Below are 18,774 nucleotides of genomic sequence, written 5' to 3'. Positions count from 1 at the left end.
GCCGCGCGGCCACGCCAGTCCCCGGCCCGAGGCAGGCCGAGAGCGCGGGGCGCGCCGCACCTACGCGGCCACGCGGAGCGGCGGTCCCCGCCCCGGCGGCCCGCGCGCTGGCCAATCAGGCGGCGCCGCCGGCCTCCCGGCCCCGAGGCCCCGCCCCGGGCGGGCGCGCTGCCAGCCAATGGGCGGTCGAGCCCGGGCGCCCAGAGCGCGCAGCCCGCGCCGAGCCGGCTCAGAGCGAGAAAAGCGAACCCAACCCGTCGGGGCCGCCGCTCCGGACCCGCCGCCGCCGCCGCCGCCGCCTCCTCCCCCCCGGATCGGGTGTACTGTCCCAACCCGAAAGTCCAGTTCTGCGGCCCGGCAGCGGCGAGCAAGCGCGATGACACAGGAGTACGATAAGTAAGTGAAGCGCCGGCGCGCGAGTCCGGCCGCGCGGCTTCAGGCCGCCGCTGCGCGCCGGGCCGGCCGCACCTGCCGCGAGGCCCGGCGAGGCGAGGCGAGGCCCGGCGGGCGGGCGGACGGACGGACGGACGGGGGTGTGAGGCCGGGCGCGGGGCGAGGCCCGGCGGGCGGGGTCGAAGCCGGCCGGCCGGGCTGGGGGCGCGTCTCGCCGACCACTTTCTTCGCCGCCGCGGCCTCTGCCCTTCAACACCCCCTCCCCCGCGCCTTTGTTCCTCCGAAGCCCCCGGGGAGACCCTTGCCTTGGGGACTCGATTCCGGAGAGGACAGCTCCCTGCTCGGCCCCCCTCCGCCTCGGCGGCACCACCCCGCGGGCGCGCCCCCATCTCCGCTCGGCTGGTGGCCCGGGTGCGGGGAGGGAGATTCGTGGTGCCGCGCCTGTCGGGCTGTGGCCGCAACGCGTGGACCCCCCCCGTGCCCCCCCCCCCGAGCGGGGTCGCGTTTGCTCGGGGGGGACTCGCTCCCCCGCTGAAAGGTAGATGTCTCGGGTAATCAGTCCCCTGTCGCCCAGCGGTCTCCTGCCTGCAGTCCGCCTGCTAGAACTTCCGAAAGGAGAGATTTAGGGAAAAGTTGAAGTGCTCTGGTGTCCTGGCATCTTTTTTTTCCCCTTGGCTGGCTGTGTGAGTGAGAAAATTGTTGTAGGAGTTATTTTGCCACTTGCATCATTGATGGTAATTACAGATTACTGTAATTAAAAATCCTCAGAAAAGATCAGGAGGATGAAATCGTCGAAATCAGGGTGATAAACAGAAAAGTCCTGGGCTAATATGTCTTTTGGAGTTTGTGATTAAAGAAATATTTTTGACCCGTGCAAGGTGGTAATGTAAGATGTTAACATTAAGGGACACGGGGTGAGGGATATTCCTGTATTTTCTTTGCAGCTTTTCTGTAAATATAAAATTGTTCCAAAATAAAAAAAGTTTTAAGAAAAAAGTGAATGGCACCAAACGAATGGGTATATTTCAGATCAGTAAATCCAGATCAGACGTATTCCTTCCAGGTTGTAACTTACGTGTGCTCTTTTTCTGATTGAGGGGGTTAGATTGTGTATGGGAGATCTTAAATGGATTAACCTGGTGTTGTCCATTAAGTGATCACTTGAAATACATTTCAGAAATCTTGGAGAGCTCATTGGTGAAGGGTTTAAGACTTCCCCAAGGCAGTGAGGGCCCTTTAGGGACTAGCACCTGCCAGTGCCCGGCTGTCCTAGGAGGAAGTAGACTAAGACAGGCAACTGGGGACTGTTTGTTTCTTGACTTCGGGTTTAGATAAGGCAAATTTCCAAAGCTAAAATTTTGGCCTCTGGCACGCTTTGGAAATGTAAGGCACCTACCTTCAGGGTGATCCCAAACAAAGCCATTTGCAAAAAATATTTTCTGTTGCCTGGACAAATTTGGGATGGGGGTGGGAGAAGAAGGGAAGCTGAAAAACTAGCATTACGGGAATTGAATGAGCCAAGTGCTGTCATAATCTTCTGGAAGTAGCTATTACACTATTAATAATAGCTTAGCCATGCCCCAGTAAATCACCTCAAGATAGCACTGATTCAGTAGTTAACACTCGGCTCGGAATGGTGTAGGCAGTGCCCTTTTGTATGTGACGTGTTTATTTCTTGTGCGTGTGAGATTTAAATCCACTCCTGCATTTCTAAGCAAACTGCCTCGTTGAGTTTGTTTTGTGTTAAAATAGTACATGCACCACCTCGAGTCTTCTTTTCCTGCGAAATGTAAGCTCCTTGGATTTTATGCCTAGACATGAGTTTAAACCACTGACTTTGAAAGAAGACCTGATTTTGAGGTTACGTGGTCGGCCCGTGTCCCCACCCCTTTTCAAAGATGTTCTCCTTTCTCAAAATCCGTATCTGCTTTTAAAGGGCCTGGGTGACTGCCAAACCCTAACCTGTGTTGATTACTTGAAAAGATAATCAATCTTTCTACATTCACTTTTAGAGTAGGCAGGTCACCTTTAGGCCATTTAACATATTTCATTTGTGTGTTGCAATGAGGCCTGATCCTTAAATTTGCTTGTTAGAATAGTGATAATTCAGAGCCGTTTTGAACATTAACAGGTTTTTGGTGGTTTTTTTTTTTTTTTTTTTTTTTTTTTTTGCGCCCCTTCAACTTCATTTTGCTGGAGTGAGTGTTCCATTTTTTCTCTTTATTGACTTATTAAATAGCGCCAACCGAACAGTTGTTGAGACTGTTTACATTTCAGGGTTTTGGAATCAGTCATGTTTGTTTTAATCTTTAAAATTAAATCTTCTGTAAGACTCTACTAAGATCTCCGTTGATTTTTCTGGATTTGTCCCACCAAACGACAGTGTTGAAACGAAGCCGTTCTTGCCCGGTGTGAGAAACTAGAAAAGATTTTTAAAAACAAGATTTCCCACCTATTTTTTTTTTGAAAAAGCTCCTTTCGTTCAGTGGCTTTATTTATTGTCGTAGATTCTCAAGTGTTTATCTCTGAGATAAACAGTTAACTCCCATGCCAGAAACTTATGCCTCCTTATTGATTTACAGTCCCCTTTGGCCACATTCCATGCTCAATCTGCTGGGAATCAGTAGAATATTCTAACTTTCTCATATACCCCGGAGGATTAAGCGAAGTTTCCCTTTTTCTTTCCGCCCCCTCCTCCTCTCCCCCTTCTTTGTGGGTAGGAAGGTTTTTAAGGCATGATATCAACAGGAGAAGGAAGGAAATAACATGTAGCAGCATGATGATCGAACCACGTATACTCTTCTTGAGGAGGGTACAGTCCTGATCGGAGAGGTCTGAAGGGAGTGAATGTTCTGTTTTGCCTGACTTTGTCCTTGTGTTTGTTTACTTAAGTGTTTGAATAGCCTGACATTTTCTTAGAGCATTTTTTTGTTTTGCTTCGTTTTGCCAAACACTAGATCCTGGGTGACAGGTACAGGTAAACCGCCTAAGGTTTAGGTTCCCTGGCTGCCTAAATACCTTGCGTCTTACTGGGTGACCCCTCGGCGTGCATGTAAGTGGGTTGTCTCCTGGTCTTGTGTTCATTTTCTTTGCCAGGGCGGGTCGCTGATGAAACACTAAAGAACAAAGCTATTTGATTGGAACGGCAAGGAATTGGTTGTTTGGGTCTTGAAAAATGAGCTTATGGTGCCTTGCGGTAAAAAGCGCGATGTACATACACGTGTTTCTGATTTCTCCGAAGCAAACGGCCGGTGTTGGTTCTTCAGAACGAAGCACTTTATCCACAGCGGCGCTCCTACACTAGCGAGGATGAAGCCTGGAAGTCCTTCCTGGAAAACCCTCTCACCGCAGCAACCAAAGCAATGATGAGCATCAATGGGGACGAAGACAGCGCGGCCGCCCTGGGCTTGCTCTATGACTATTACAAGGTGGATTCGCCTCCTCTTTTACAAACCTAACAACAGTCCGAGATGCACTTGCTTCAACAGCATATAAAACAGTAATTTGCTGGCAGAGTGTAATGCAAGTTGCTTCTCTAGTGACTATAAATAGTCTAATGAGTACTTTGGCTTACTGTGGTTCAAAGCTGAAAAGGGACGATCATAGAATCAAAGGGTTGTTTTTGCAGTGTGTGCAGTAGCCCGCTGTGCTAGCTCTATCTGAGAGGCGAAGCTGCCGCAGAAGAAAATGGTAAGCTGTGTCGCATCGAGATTGAACGTTTTACCAAAGGTACTTCTTAGTGCCCTCAAGCAGAGACCGTGGTTCATTTACCTGCGCTCCAGCCGACATTCTGACGCAGTCAGAGTGACTTCCTTTTCCTTACGTGACATGACAGAGCTTTTGATTTGCTTGTAGGAGTCGTGAAGGGAAAAAAAGCTAGTTTCTAGTCTTGGACTTGCTTGTTCTACGCTCAGGGTATATCTCGTTGCCTATTTCTATCGGTCAGTCCTAATTAGATATCATTTATTCTCTGCCTGAAGTCTTACGTGGTGTTCCTACCTGGAGATTGGTATCCTCGTCGTCGTCCTCATAATACTAGCCACCGCTTACTGATCGTCTGTGTCACACGCTAGACATGTTACCAGCACGTGTGTTCTTTTTGATCCCTCCAGAAAGCCTGCAAAATATGTGTTATTATCCCTATTTTGCAGATGGGAAAAAATTAAGTCCTCAAGTCACACAGCCAGGATGCGTAGCGGCCAGGGTCTCAGTCCCGGTCTGGATTGTGCCAAAGTCACCCTCTTCAGTATGCCGTGCCGTCTCCCCTGGGACACACTTTGCTTCCTGTATTTACTTTGGCATTTTTCTCTCTGCCCAACGATAGTATGTGGAGATGGCCATACGTTACAGTTTGGTTTTGCCCTGTTTTTTCGTTTTTAAAACTTCCAAAGCCATAGGAAACTTACATTTGGTTGGAAAATTAACCCCCAGATACAGTCACCTAGATTCACCAGTTACTTGCCTTCTGTTCCCTTCTGGCACTGTATTCTTTCCGGAATACGAGAGATGCAGAGGGGACAAAAGCAAAGAACATAGTTTGATTATGGTCGCCAAATAGAGTGGGACCTAAACGCAAGATTTAATTATTTTCTTATGTGAGGCTGTGTATCCGACATGTTGTGTTTGAGAGGCTGAGGTAAGATTTGTTTTGTTTCCTTTGAATATGAAGGGAAACTTGTGCCTCAGGATGCTGGAAGACATCTTTGCCTGGGAAGTGTAGCCGAAGAATTCCTTTAAAGTGGAGCTTATGATGTATCTGTTCTCCTTACGGCTTGTTTTATTGACTCAATCAGTATAAAAAATCATAAGTTCCTAAGTATTATGAAGTTTGAGGTTACATATTTGTTTAGGTTTGTTTTTTTTTTTTGTATTTATCTGGAGAGGGAGAGAGAGAGGGAGTGCGCACACAAGCAGGGAAGGTGTAGAGAGGGAGAGAAAGAGAATTCCGACCAGTCTCTGTACCGTCGACCCAGAGCCGGATGCGGGGCTTGATCTCACAAACTGTGAGGTCACGACCTGAGCTGAAACCGAGAATCGGAGGCTTAACTGACTGAGCTACCCAGGCGCCCCAAGAAGTTTCATGTTTGTAACTGAAATTTTGAGAATGGGAAAACACCAACAAGTTTAGTGGCAGAAAGACTGATGTAATAATACTGATTGTAGTGCTTGAATATGTGTATGTTTTAAATATAGGGTCCTAGAAGTATCTTACATCTTAGGGGGAGATAAATCATCACGTCTGTACTGTAAAGGTGACAATCTTATGTCTGTATGTCAGACTTCTTATGATGGGTGTAGGGTGATTTTCTTTTCTAAATGAACTGATGAGTCTGAGGGGTTTTTTCTGCATTTGATCTGAAAGGTAGGGCAATGGAAAGGAGCAGCGAGAACACCGCTAGAGTCCAGTTGGGTTTTCAGTCTTCTTGTTTGTTCCATCACGTGGATAAATGGGTAACACCGGGCCAGTGGTTTTTGTTTAAGAGATGAGCCCAAACTCAATGACAGATTGAATTTGTGATGCCCTGAGTTTATTTGGCAGCTAAAGAATCGTTGGCTTTTGCTTATTAACCTGGTGACCAGAACGTAAGCTCTTGGGGGCAGACGCTGCCTTCATCGCGTCGTCCCCACAGCCTGGCATCGGGTGGGCGGTCTGGTAGACCCTGTGAATGGTTGAACTTAACTGAAAAATAAAAGGCTGTGTCTATACTCCACTAAGTGAGAACTGAATTGTCGTCTCGTGTATTCATATCTAAGGTTCCAAGAGAGAGACGATCGTCAACAGCAAAGCCAGACGTTGAGCACCCAGAACCAGATCACAGCAAGAGGTAATGTCTAATAGCATAAAATCCTACTCTTGAAAAATGCCAGGTTTCTGCGAAAATACGACTGGGAGTTTGTTTAAACGAGAAAGCTCTGGTGGAAGAGATAGGGGACAATTATGATTCTGTCGCTCTGAAAAGTTACCAGGTTCTTTAGACATAGTTGCCTTTTCTGGAAAACAAAGCATTAACCCTCTTTTCCTGTGGAGGGATGTTTTTAGTAAGAACGGAAGGGGAAGGGACGTGTTTGCTTATCCTCTTTGAGGTTCTCTCAAAAAAGGTGTGGCTTAATGCAATGGTAGGGGTCCTTTTAAAGAAATTAAGTAGCCAGCAATCTTGAATAATTGCCTAAGCAAAACTTAATGAAGTAGCTCGTGTTCCCAATTCGTGTTGAAGTTATTTTGAAAACATTTTAGGTTAAAACTTCTAGAAAATTAAGGCTTCGCTTTGGCCAGGAAAAAAAATTAAATACACCTTTTAAATTTCCCTGTGTTCTATTAGTAATAGAGGAGTAAAACATTTTTAAAGAAAGAATGACCACTCAGAATCCCACCGTCTTGACGATTTCTTTATTTACTATTTGGGTGTGTGTGCACATTTTATGCGGTTGTGGTTGTATTCACAGATCGGATTTGATAGTTTGGGTTCTGCCTAATCCCTTCTGTGAGTGTTTTCCACGTTGCTGTTTTAATCGTCATAATTACCCTTTGGAGAAGGGCTGATGGCTTTTATTATGTTACTCTTTATCATGGGCATTTTCAAACAACAGAAGTAGAGAAATGATAGAAACCCACATACGTCATTCCTAGCTTCAGCAGTTACTGACGTGATTCCTCCTGTTTGATCTACTCTTCCCTGTTCTCCAACTGTTAAATTCACTTTGTATTTTATTTGTTTTTTGCTGTAGTTATTTTAAAGCAAAACTCAGTGTCCTAACATTAAGTCCCTGTCTAATTTTTTTACTACCACGAAGGCTTACTGACCCACTTTCTAGATCGCTGTTTCCTTTTTTCTTTCTTGAGGATAAATTCTTGGGAGTGAATTTACGGTTCGAGGTTCGAACATTTCATTGATCATGCTCTTTTCTGCAAAGGTCAGCCTGTATTGTTTGAGGGGGCTTTGAAAATTCACGAACTGCGCCCTGGACGGGAAATCATCTTCTGTTGCCCAGGGTAGTAATTAAAGCAAAAAATAATTTCATGCAAATTTATCTACCTGTACGGTGTAACCGTAGGTTTTCTTGTGATGGTAGAGAGAGCCGCGTAAGTGTAGGTACTAGGGAGAGTGGTGGCCGAGTAGGGACAGTTCATACTTGGCGAACCCTTGTGCACCAGGCATTATTAGACACGATCTGGTGTGCCGTCTCATTTCATCTCGCCACGACCTTGTGAGGATAGATACCCCTGTTATCCCCGCTTTAGAGAGGAGCACGCAGTTGCAAAGAGATGAGATAGCTTGCTAAAGGTCATAGAGTTTGAACCAAGGCCGTCTGACTCTGGAACCGGTACTTGAACCGTCTTCTGCTCCGGCCATTAGGTTTGTATCTTTGAGCTTCTAATGAGATAGGATAATTTTATCAGGATTATTGAGAATAAAGAGAACTGCGAGGTGTCTGTGTTTCAAATGAAATTTTACTTAATACTTTTGGATTTTACTTGACCGATGACTATGAAGTCTTTTTTTCTTTCTCTAGTAATGGAATGTCATTGGCATTTTCTATTTATGTGGTTCTTCCCCAGTATTGTAGTATTGTTATTATTATTATTATTATTATTATTATTGCTGCACAGGACCCAGCAGCCCACTGCCGTTAGGAACATTTACAAATTGTCAAAGAACTGTATCGGCATTGAATTTGAAAACACAGTTTTCTTTTCTTTTCTTAAAGAAACAGCATACCAAGTGTGACTGAGCAGTCCCTCGTTTCTGCTGGAGAAAACAGAGTGCAAGTACTGAAAAATGTGCCATTTAACATCGTCCTTCCCCATGGCAACCAACTGGGCGTTGATAAGAGAGGCCATCTAACGGCTCCCGATACAACAGTCACTGTCTCCATAGCAACGATGCCTACCCACTCCATCAAGACAGAAACCCAGCCCCATGGCTTCGCTGTGGGAATCTCTCCAGCAGTGTATCATCCTGAGCCCACTGAGCGGGTGGTGGTTTTCGACCGGAACCTTAACGCTGACCAGTTCAGCTCTGGTGCTCAACCCCCAAATGCTCAGAGGCGAACTCCAGACTCTACCTTCTCAGAGACCTTCAAGGAAGGCGTTCAGGAGGTACAGGAAATGAAAGCATCTTCCTAAGACATTTGTGTGTTTGTATAAGTATTGAGTTCCACCTCTTCCTTGTTACGTAAGCTTGAAACTCAGCCTGAAATGAATGGATTAGGAACAAAAGATTTTTTTTTCCTAAGAGAAAAGGCCCATGGGTATAATTTGTAAACTAAACCTACAAAACCAGAAATGATTATCAAGGGCACATGGCTAATCTTACCAGCATTTGAGTTAACAATTATGATTTCAGCTAAGTGATTTGTTGGAGAAAGGGAACCCCGGGCATAATCTTCCATCGACAACAGAGATCTCCACATAAGTCTCTTCTCAGCTTTTGTCCTAGACCAAAACAAGATTCCTGCAATTGCTCTTAACATAAAATGATTTATCATGGACTTGCTTGGTCTCTCTCGGTTGGTAGTGTGGTCAGGGAGGCAGTGGGTCTTGATGACAAGTGCGGTGTGTGAAATTTACAAATTAACCCCCAAGGCTTCTGGGGGGTTTTGTGGCGATGAACACCTGTCAGGTAAAAATTAGGGACTGAAGATGTTCGAAGCCATCTTTAACGTCTCACGGGGGACAGGAGCATCTGTCTGCTTATGGAGTTAAGGACTAGAATAGTAGCGTTTTCCGAGACAATGCACCAATCCACCCAGCCACGGTACAGACCTGATACTGTATCTTCGCTTGGTACGATGATTCCTAAAAGTCACAAGATTTTGGTTGCAGATTCTAGAGTTTGAACAGAAGTGAGATGTGTGGGAAAGATGGGAAAAGGGAATAACGTAGCACTCTGTGGGAGTACCCGCGGAGATTGTCCCCGTCGGATTGAGTGGCATGTAACATGGGTGGGTATTTTTCTTTCTTTTTGGTTTTCTCTTTACATCTTTTGTAGAGTGAAAATTTTTATTTTAAAATGAATATTGAATGAGCAGTGGGTTGCTGTAAGCCACATACTCCTGTGCTGTACCGGATATTGGTCTTTAGTAAGCCTGATAACCAGTTAAATAGTTGTGGCTTATTGCATTGATATTTCAGGTTTTCTTCCCCTCGGATCTCAGTCTGCGGATGCCTGGCATGAATTCAGAGGACTATGTTTTTGACAGTGTTTCTGGGTAATCGTTGTCTTTTAATTTGATTTTTAACTTTCAGCTCTTACGACTTTTTTGTTAATCTGATACTGGAAAATCAGAGGTGGCTTTGGTGTGCTTTCACCTGTATCTCAACTACAGTTACTGTGGTGTCATCTTTGCTCGAGTCCGTTTAACCTTGGAATCTGTACTGTGTTTCACGTTTCCTTAATTCTTGGTGTTGGTGCTTTTCCTTTCCTTCGGTTTCTTTATGTGATGGCTGCAGAATGGAATCTAAAAGAAGAGGTGAGGGGATTCAACTAGATCTCCGAGCTCCCTTCTGTTTGCAAGAGTGTGTACTTCTGTGAGAATTTAGGAACACCATCAGGTGGATAAAGGCTTTTATTCGTGATTAGGCTCACTAGCGGTAAAATAAATGAGGTCAGCTTTCTTCTAACCTGACAACCTCTTCTTTTAAAACCTCACGAGATTGTGTCACACACTGGGAATATGAGTATCTTCCAAATGAATTGTGGAAATGCAAAAACACCTCCAGAGGGTTTTTAAAAGAGCTTAGGATTTCATTTTATAATTTCGTTCTTTGCAGTTTTTGGTATGTTGTCTTTTGAAGCGAACCCCGTTTATTTGAAAGCCTAGGATTTTGTGGGAATTGAGACTTCCCTTAGAGACCTGCCTCAAGGAGCGGGAGTCACAGACTCGAATGCCTTTAGGATCTCAGATAGGGGTCGCCACCCTTTTTCTGTAAAGAATCAGATAGTATATATTGAAGCTTTGTGGGCCTCCCAGCCTCTGTCGCAACTGCCCGGCTCTGCCACTCCAGCACAAAAGCAGCTGCAGATGACATGTAAATAAAGGGTGTGGTTGTGGTCCATAAAACTTGATTTATAAAAATGGGTGTAATTTTCGACATCTGGCCTAGGAAGGTTATTGAACACCTTTAGGGAGATTTATGCGTGTTACTTTAAGGTGGTAGGAAATGTAGGGAATCGTGGAATGCCCATCTAGACATTAAATTGCAAGCAAAACCAACAAAAAAAGTGCGGTGCAGACCACATCAGATTTCATCAGAGGACTACCAGCCACCTGTTTGCAACCTTTGCAATGTCTTCTGGTTGCAACCAGATTGGCAACATGTCTTGGGAGATTTCCTTCCAAAATCCTTTTTTGGTCACGGGTATCTTTAGTCCCCTTTGCTTCCCAACTTCGAATTTTTAACGTTACTTCCTAGAATCTCTAGGAGGCATTTTGTAGCCCCACATAGGAGAGATTGAAGGATTTCCGTGTCGCTAAAGACAACCTTTCTCGTGGAAGAAGTACCAGTGCCACTTATGATGTGACATAGTCAGTTGGATGTTTCCTGGTAGTCGCCTGTTGGCATACATCCACACTGAAGCGTTTCAGGATTGAGCTCAAGCATAAAGGAAGCTTCCCAAAGAGTGGCTTAGAGATCTGTGACTTTTGTTTCATTCTTTAGGAACAACTTTGAATATACCCTAGAAGCCTCAAAGTCGCTTCGACAGAAGCCAGGAGATAGCACCATGACATACCTAAACAAAGGCCAGTTCTACCCTGTCACCTTGAAGGAGGTGAACAGCAGCGAGGGCATCCAGCGGCCCATCAGCAAAGTCCGAGTAAGTTCTGCTCTCAGTTCTGTTCTCTAGGAAAGCTAGTCAGAGCTTAGCATTCCCCAGTCTGAAGAACATCAAAATGAAGATCTAAAATTGCGGTTTCAGGGGCGTCTCGGTGGCTCAGTCGGCTGAGCGTCCGGCTTCAGCTCAGGTCACGATCTCGCGGTCCGTGGGTTCGAGCCCCGCGTCGGGCTCTGTGCCGACAGCTCGGAGCCCGGAGCCTGCTTCCCATTCTGTGTCTCTGTCTCTCTCTCTGCCCCTCCTCTGCTTGCATTCTCCTCTCTCTCTCTCTCTCTCAAAACTAAATAAACATTTACAAAAAAATTAAAAAATAAAATAAAATAAAATGGCGGTTTTAAGCCTTCCCTGTAAAACATAACACTAAGTTTTCCGAAAGATCCTCGCCTCCCCCTTCAGTGTCTTCATGTTATAATGCTTTCTCTTTCGTAGAGTGTGATCATGGTGGTTTTTGCAGAAGACAAAAGCCGAGAAGATCAGTTAAGGCATTGGAAATACTGGCACTCCCGACAGCACACAGCTAAACAAAGATGCATTGATATCGGTAAGTAGCTCCGGAGCCCGCTTTTATTCCCAGAGGTGCACGCATCCAGTTTTCTGATTCCAGTTATTTTTGGCAGTGACCGGCTTCCTGCCGAAAGCATTTGAATTTTTATGCCAGCTACTGATCTGTTCCAAACCCTGTCCTCGGCCTCCTGGAATCAGTGCTCTTAACCTTACTTCCTTCATGAGGACATGTGGCCCGTGCAGTGGCTGTCCACATGACACCGGGACCGGAGGCTGTGTAGCCTGCTCACGCGAGCGTGCCCTGCTCTTTGGTCTGCGGAGTTTTTGAGGTGAAATGTGTTCTCGAAGAGATTCCCGATCATTTGTAAATGATAGTAAGGTGGACAAAAACCCTAAAGAAACAAGTAAAAGGAAAAACGGCTGGCGTGCACTTCCCTGACAGTGTCCCCTGGTCGCATGTTGAAGTGCACCGTAGACTCTTCCGTCTTCAAAGAGACCCGGAGATGCGTCACTTGGGGTGTAACAGCAGACCTGTGCAAATCCATGTTTAATGAAGTGGCTTTATGAGAATGAATGCCTGGTCTCTTGCTGTGTATATAAGTTTCACATAAAACCATTATCTATATCGCAAGATGGCTCTTAACCTGAGTGTTGCTGCTGCTTTTTTTTTTTTTTTTTTTTTTTGTCTTTTTTAACTTTCGTGGTCTCTTTTCAGAACAGTGAAAAGAACTGAGTTCTGATCTTGACTCTCGGGGCCAGTTTCGTGACCTTGGGACAGTTACTGAAACTTTTTAATCCTAAGTATCTTAATTTTGACATAAGGGGAAAAAATTAAATACTACATAGACTTGCCTCTATCTTAAGAGGGCTGTGATTTTTTTTTTCTTCATTTTTTGAACGCTTTTCAACCCAACAAAATGTTAAATTAAGTTTTTCAGAGGTGATAATATGAAAAACCAAATCGTACTTTGAACTGCTGTAATCTCGTGCTGGAACCAGAAATCACAAATTTCTCTCTCTCGTCACTCATATAGCCGACTATAAAGAAAGCTTCAATACCATCAGTAACATCGAGGAGATTGCGTATAACGCCATTTCCTTCACTTGGGACATAAACGACGAAGCAAAGGTAGGTAATGGAGTTCAGGGCCTTTTCTGTTTCCAGCTTCGTGAGGAAAAGTGGGAGGAGTTTAATGATTTGACAACTGATCTTTCTCTCTCTTTTTTTTTATGGTTTTACACGTTTTCATTCTTTTTTTTTTTTTTAAAGTTTATTTATTTATTTTGAGAGAGACAGACCGCATATGTGTGTGTGGACGCGCGGGGCAGAGAGAGAGGGAGAAACAGACTCCCAAGCAGGTTCCGAGCTGTCAGCGTGGAGTCCGGCGCGGGACTCGATCTCATGAACCGTGAAATCATGACCTAAGATGAAATCAAGAGTCAGATGCTTAGCCGACCGAGCCACCCAGAGCCCCTTCGTGTTTTCATTCTTTTGCTCGGGAATAGGAGAATAGGCTCGGCTAAGAAGATAGGTTCTAGCCGTTCAGTCGTGCCGTGCATGGAAAGGAGACAAGACTTTGGGAGGAGAAATAGCCACTGTGTCATCAGCAGTGCCCTCTCTTCCACTGGGTCAGCGTCAGCTGGGTGGTTGACTTCCTCTCTCTTCAGCATTGTACATTTTCTGAAGTACAGCTTCTTGCCAGATGCTCTGAAACTGCCCTTGACCCCTCTCCGTCCCCTGAAAAGAACCACACGTGGCACAGCACGCGAGCCCGCGGGGTGGGTGGGAGCCTGTCACTGCACGCTGTGCGGCGTGGAGCCTGACGCCTCATTCTCTGTGCTCCGTTCCCTCATTTGCGGAGCTCATACCTGCCTCCTCTCTCCTGCGGGCACGTCGTGGGCTTATTCAAACGGTGCCTCTGTCGGAGCTTCTTCAGAAAGGCCCTTAAATACAAGTTGTTGGTAGCAGTGCTCTCGTATCGTTGCTCTCAAATACAGCTCGTGGAAGGTTCTCCTCTCTCGGGGTTTTAAAGTGAAGAATTACCTCCGATTCACGTGGTCATTTGGATCATTCTTTTTTTTTTTTTTTTTTTTTTTAACGTTCATTCATTTTTGAGAGACGGAGCGCGAGCCAGGGAGGGGCAGAGAGGGAGACACAGAATCCGAAACAGGCTCCGGGCTCTGAGCTGTCAGCACAGGGCCCGAACCCACGAACCTCGAGATCGTGACCTGAGCCGAAGTTGGACGCTTAACCGGCTGTGCCGCCCAGGCACCCCTGGATCATTCTAATTGGAGTTCGGGGCCCTTTTAAGAAAAATTAAACATATTCTCAAGTCCTTTCTGCCCTTCCCACAGATTCCTTTTAGAATAATCCCTCTTTCACTAAATTATTAGAGTTTGGGTATTTATTTTTTTCTTTGGATTAGTTTAAAAATTGGGAGCTGAGGCAACACGAGAAACATAAAATTTTTGGACAGTTAGTGTAAATCCGCTCTTTACTATTTGTTGCGCTTTTCTACATCAAGGTCCCGGTATAAACCGAGGATAACCTTCCTGTCCTTCTCAACCTCTTTTTGTTTTTTGTTTGTCTGTTTACTTTATTCAACAAGAATTTTAGCCATTATGGAGTAAGTCTGCCTGAGGTACTAATTATTACATAATTTAATTTTTTACTGCCTAGGGTTGCTTTTAAAAAATCCTACGAGTGGATTCTTGAGGACCATGTTAACTTTGTAGTAGGATTGCTTTCCTTTCTTACTCTGGGCGCCCTGTCCAAGGCAAAGACGTGTCCTCAGTGGAGGATGTGGTGAGTGGGTCTGCCCGTCTGTAAGGAAGTGTGGGTTATTGTAGTTGCACTGAGGTGTTCCTCCTGACCACCTTGATCCTATACAAGTGTCCTCAGGTTGCCTAGTCCAGAGTTCGGTGCTTGATTAAACCACAAATTCACTACAGAAGAGCTGTTAGGAGGAAAAGTAAACTTTTCACTTTATATCATGGTTGTTACGGTTATTTTGAAATTAAATATCATAGTAAGACCCAGCAGCCTGCAAGAACAGTTGGCTCTGTGCCCTCTGGGTGCTTCTGTTATAAAAGCAAACCGGGGATAGGTTTCCTGTTTGCCATTAGGGACTAATTGAGAAATTGTGGAAGAGGTGATTGAGAACATCGAAGTCCTGAGCCCACTTTGCTGACTTACCTGTGACCTTGGGTTTAGTCCCTTGGTTTACTCGCTCAGTTTTCTCCCCTCTATCCCCCTAGGAAAACAAAAAGCCTAGGGTGGCCAACTCTCTTTTCTGTTGGCACGTCATCAAGTTAATAAGCACTTGTCAGAGTGCGAGGAGAGCTGGGCGGAAAGCCCTGCATATGGGCAGGGTGCTTTGTTTGTTTGATGTGTCACTCTCCAGGATGGGAGTGAAGCCAAGATGACGGGTGGGATAACGGCTGCTTTTATTCTGGAAGACCTTCAGCATATTTGTATTAAAGAGAAATATTGCTGGAGGTGTGTCTTAAGTAGTCTTAATAGCTACCTGTTAATTGGTATAGGTAAGTTCAGTTTCATTTCCCCCTTCAGACCCCCAACGCTGACTTGATCTTTAAGCTTTTGCCTGCTGCCGGAAAGAGTTTGTGCCATTTCTTAACGAGGCCGTTACCTTTTGATGCTGATAGCAGGCATCTGCTTCAAGTGTCTGTTGGAATTCAGTATCTAGATTTTTTGCCTTCCCTGGGCAAGTGGATGTTTTCTGTTTTTACACTTAAAGTAATTGATGCCCCAGGGCAGCTAGAGTGAACAAGTAAACGTGCAGAATCTTGTGTAGGTTTTTTTTTTTTTTTTGCTTCTTTTTCAAAAGTATCCACTTTCTTTGCCCACTTAACTTGTTCAAAGTTGGAATACATTTGTTGATTCTTAATTCCAGTGCATTCTCCCCCATACACGTAAGGGTTTATTGTGTGTGTGTGTGTGTGTGTGTGTGTATGTGTATACTGTATACATATATATGTGTATATGTACATATATGTGTATGTATACATATATATGTATACTACATATAGTATACACATATATATGTATACTATATATGTTATATATACTACATACTATATATGTAGTATGTATACTACATATATATGTAGTATACATAGTATATATATACTATATATATAATATATATGTAGTATACATAGTATATATATACTACGTATACTACTATATATATACCATATACTATATTTTATACTATATAGTGTATACATATAGTATATTATATATACTATTATATAGTATATAGTTATATATACTATTATATAGTATATAGTATATAGTACATATACTATTATATAGTATAATAGTATATATAGCATATATATATATACTATACTATATATATAGTGTATATACTATATAGTGTATATAGTATATACCATATATACTACTCTATATAGTATATACTATATATTATATATAGTAGTATATATATAGTATATACTATATGTAGTATATAGTATAGAGTACTATACTATGTAGTATATAGTATAGAGTAGTATATATATAGTATATATACTATATACTATATATAGTATGTAGTATAGAGTAGTATATATATAGTATATATACTATATACTATATATAGTATGTAGTATAGAGTAGTATATATATAGTATATATACTATATACTATATATAGTATGTAGTATAGAGTAGTATATATATAGTATATATACTATATACTATATATAGTATGTAGTATAGAGTAGTATATATATAGTATATATACTATATACTATATATAGTATGTAGTATAGAGTAGTATATATATAGTATATATACTATATACTATATATAGTATGTAGTATAGAGTAGTATATATATAGTATATATACTATATACTATATATAGTATGTAGTATAGAGTAGTATATATATAGTATATATACTATATACTATATATAGTATGTAGTATAGAGTAGTATATATATAGTATATATACTATATACTATATATAGTATATAGTATATATACTATATATAGTATGATATATATATATATGGCATTCCTTTTGTCCCTGACACATCTTAAAAAAAAAATCTGGGGCGCCTGGGTGGCTCAGTCGGTTAAGTGTCCGACTTTGGCTCAGGTCATGATCTCACGGTCCGTGAGTTCGAGCCCCCCGTCGGGCTCTGTGCTGACAGCTCAGAGCCTGGAGCCTGCTTCAGATTCTGTGTCTCCCTCTCTCTCTGACCCTCCCCCATTCATGCTCTGTCTCTCTCTGTCTCAAAAATAAACATTAAAAAAATTAAAAAAATAAAAAAGAATATAATACATCCTTTTGGCCATGCCAGGATGAATAAAATCAGAATTCTGTCCCAGTGTTGACACTTGAATCTTCCCTGTAGTTTCTGAAGCTTGCTTTGGAGGTGACTATATTTTGATCCCATATCAGGTTGAGTCTTGAACACCTTGGCTTATGTTCCACTTTGAGAAAAACACTGCCCAAACTGGACTCATCTTACATCGTCCCTGTATATACTCCATCCATCAGTGTTATCATATACTTATTACTGTAGGAACTTGAAGATATTAGGAAACTTGTCAAAAATCATGAGTTTTCAAAGCGGCAGGTAGGAGGAAGCTGCTTTGAAAAGCAGAAATAGCATAGGAACAGTCCCCCAGGTGACCCTACCCTCTGTGCTGTGCAGACCTATTTCATTCATTTGCCTGTCCTCCACACAGACTTGGATTTGTCTGGCTAGTCAGGTATCTTTTAAAGAGCCAGGAATCTCTGGGTAAGTTAAACTTCATCGGCCACTCATATTCCCTCGTGGAATAACTTTTATCAGATTTCTTTCCCTTCAGACTACAGCTGAGATCAGCTGCTTGAGGTACTTTTGGCAGGGAGAAGCATTTGCCTTCGAAACATTAAAAGGTGGATCTCTGGTGAGGTGCGCAAGTTTAGAATTTGTGAGTTCTGAGGGCACGGGTCACATGGGGAAGAGAGGACTAGGACGTGAGGAGGGACATGAGGAAGGTGGCATAAGACAAGCCCCTTCTTGGGCTGTATAAAGATTTTACCCGCAGCCGGCTGTGCTCCTCCCCCATCCCAGGGACTCATGATGTTAGCAAGGATCCAGTGCCCGCCACGACCAGGGCACTGCACGAGACGGAGGCTGACGATGCCAGTATTGCAATTCAGGTGTCAGGTATACTGTGGGTTAAATCGGCTTTTGCAGGGTAGCCTGAGATCCTGATTCTGACTATAGTCGGAAGACCATATATAACCCTTCTGACTAATGTTATAGTCAGAAGGGTGTTGTGTGCTGTTCATACTACTTTATAAATGGACTTGGGAGACCCAAATAAGTTATAAATTGGGACTGTTTTATTCCTCAGTTACAGTACTTAGTTCTGGGTAGGCTGCACATCTTGGCCTCGAGTTTTACATCTTGCTTGGATTGTAAATCTAAGAGTTCATAAGAGCATTGGGATTTGGTTAGTGATATGAAGTAAGGGCCTCTCAAAGCCTGAAGATCTAAAATAAATAGAGGAAAAAGAAGTTAGGGAGAGAGAATTAACTTCTTTGAATGTCTGTTTTATGCTGAACGCTGCCGGGTGCCTTACGATCGCACTTAACGAGGCAGTGACAGCTGCTCAATACGGAAAAAATGCACGTGGTCCTCTAAATGAGCACGTTTGCTACTTGGTCATCACAGGCGGCTGTCGAGCAGGCATGAGTCTAGACCTTGAAATGGACAGAAAGTGTTTTTGACAGGAAGACTGTTTAAAACAGCAGGGGCGCCTGGGTGGCTCAGTCGGTTGAGCGTCTGACTTCAGCTCAGGTCATGATCTTGCGGTTTGTGGGTTCGAGCCCTGCGTCGGGCTCTGTGCTGACAGCTCGGAGCCTGCTTCGGATTCTGTGTCTCCCCCTCTCTCTGCCCCTCCCCTGCTTGCATTCTTCTCTCTCTCTCTCTCAAAAATAAATAAAATATTTTTTAAAAATTAAAAAATAAAATAAAATAAAATAAAATAAAATAAAATAAAATAAAACCATA

The 18,774-nt window shown here is 43.6% G+C and overlaps 1 protein-coding gene across 1 annotated transcript in view; it reads left to right on the top strand.

The window, feature by feature from the left end:
* Nucleotides 1–250: 250 nt before the first annotated feature.
* Nucleotides 251–18,774, top strand: part of GRHL1 (grainyhead like transcription factor 1) — a 54,937-nt gene continuing 36,413 nt past the window's right edge. The window contains exons 1-8 of the mRNA XM_042982518.1: nucleotides 251–396; nucleotides 3,635–3,821; nucleotides 6,148–6,218; nucleotides 8,101–8,491; nucleotides 9,527–9,603; nucleotides 11,054–11,210; nucleotides 11,658–11,769; nucleotides 12,767–12,861. Coding sequence (XP_042838452.1) covers nucleotides 377–396; nucleotides 3,635–3,821; nucleotides 6,148–6,218; nucleotides 8,101–8,491; nucleotides 9,527–9,603; nucleotides 11,054–11,210; nucleotides 11,658–11,769; nucleotides 12,767–12,861 — 1,110 coding nt within the window. The 5' untranslated portion in view covers nucleotides 251–376. The remainder of the gene's footprint in view (nucleotides 397–3,634; nucleotides 3,822–6,147; nucleotides 6,219–8,100; nucleotides 8,492–9,526; nucleotides 9,604–11,053; nucleotides 11,211–11,657; nucleotides 11,770–12,766; nucleotides 12,862–18,774) is intronic.

Source organism: Panthera tigris, chromosome A3 (genome assembly GCF_018350195.1).
Source record: "Panthera tigris isolate Pti1 chromosome A3, P.tigris_Pti1_mat1.1, whole genome shotgun sequence".
NCBI lineage: Eukaryota > Metazoa > Chordata > Mammalia > Carnivora > Felidae > Panthera > Panthera tigris.
Note: the sequence above shows the minus strand (reverse complement) of the source record. Positions and strands in the feature narration are given on the sequence as shown.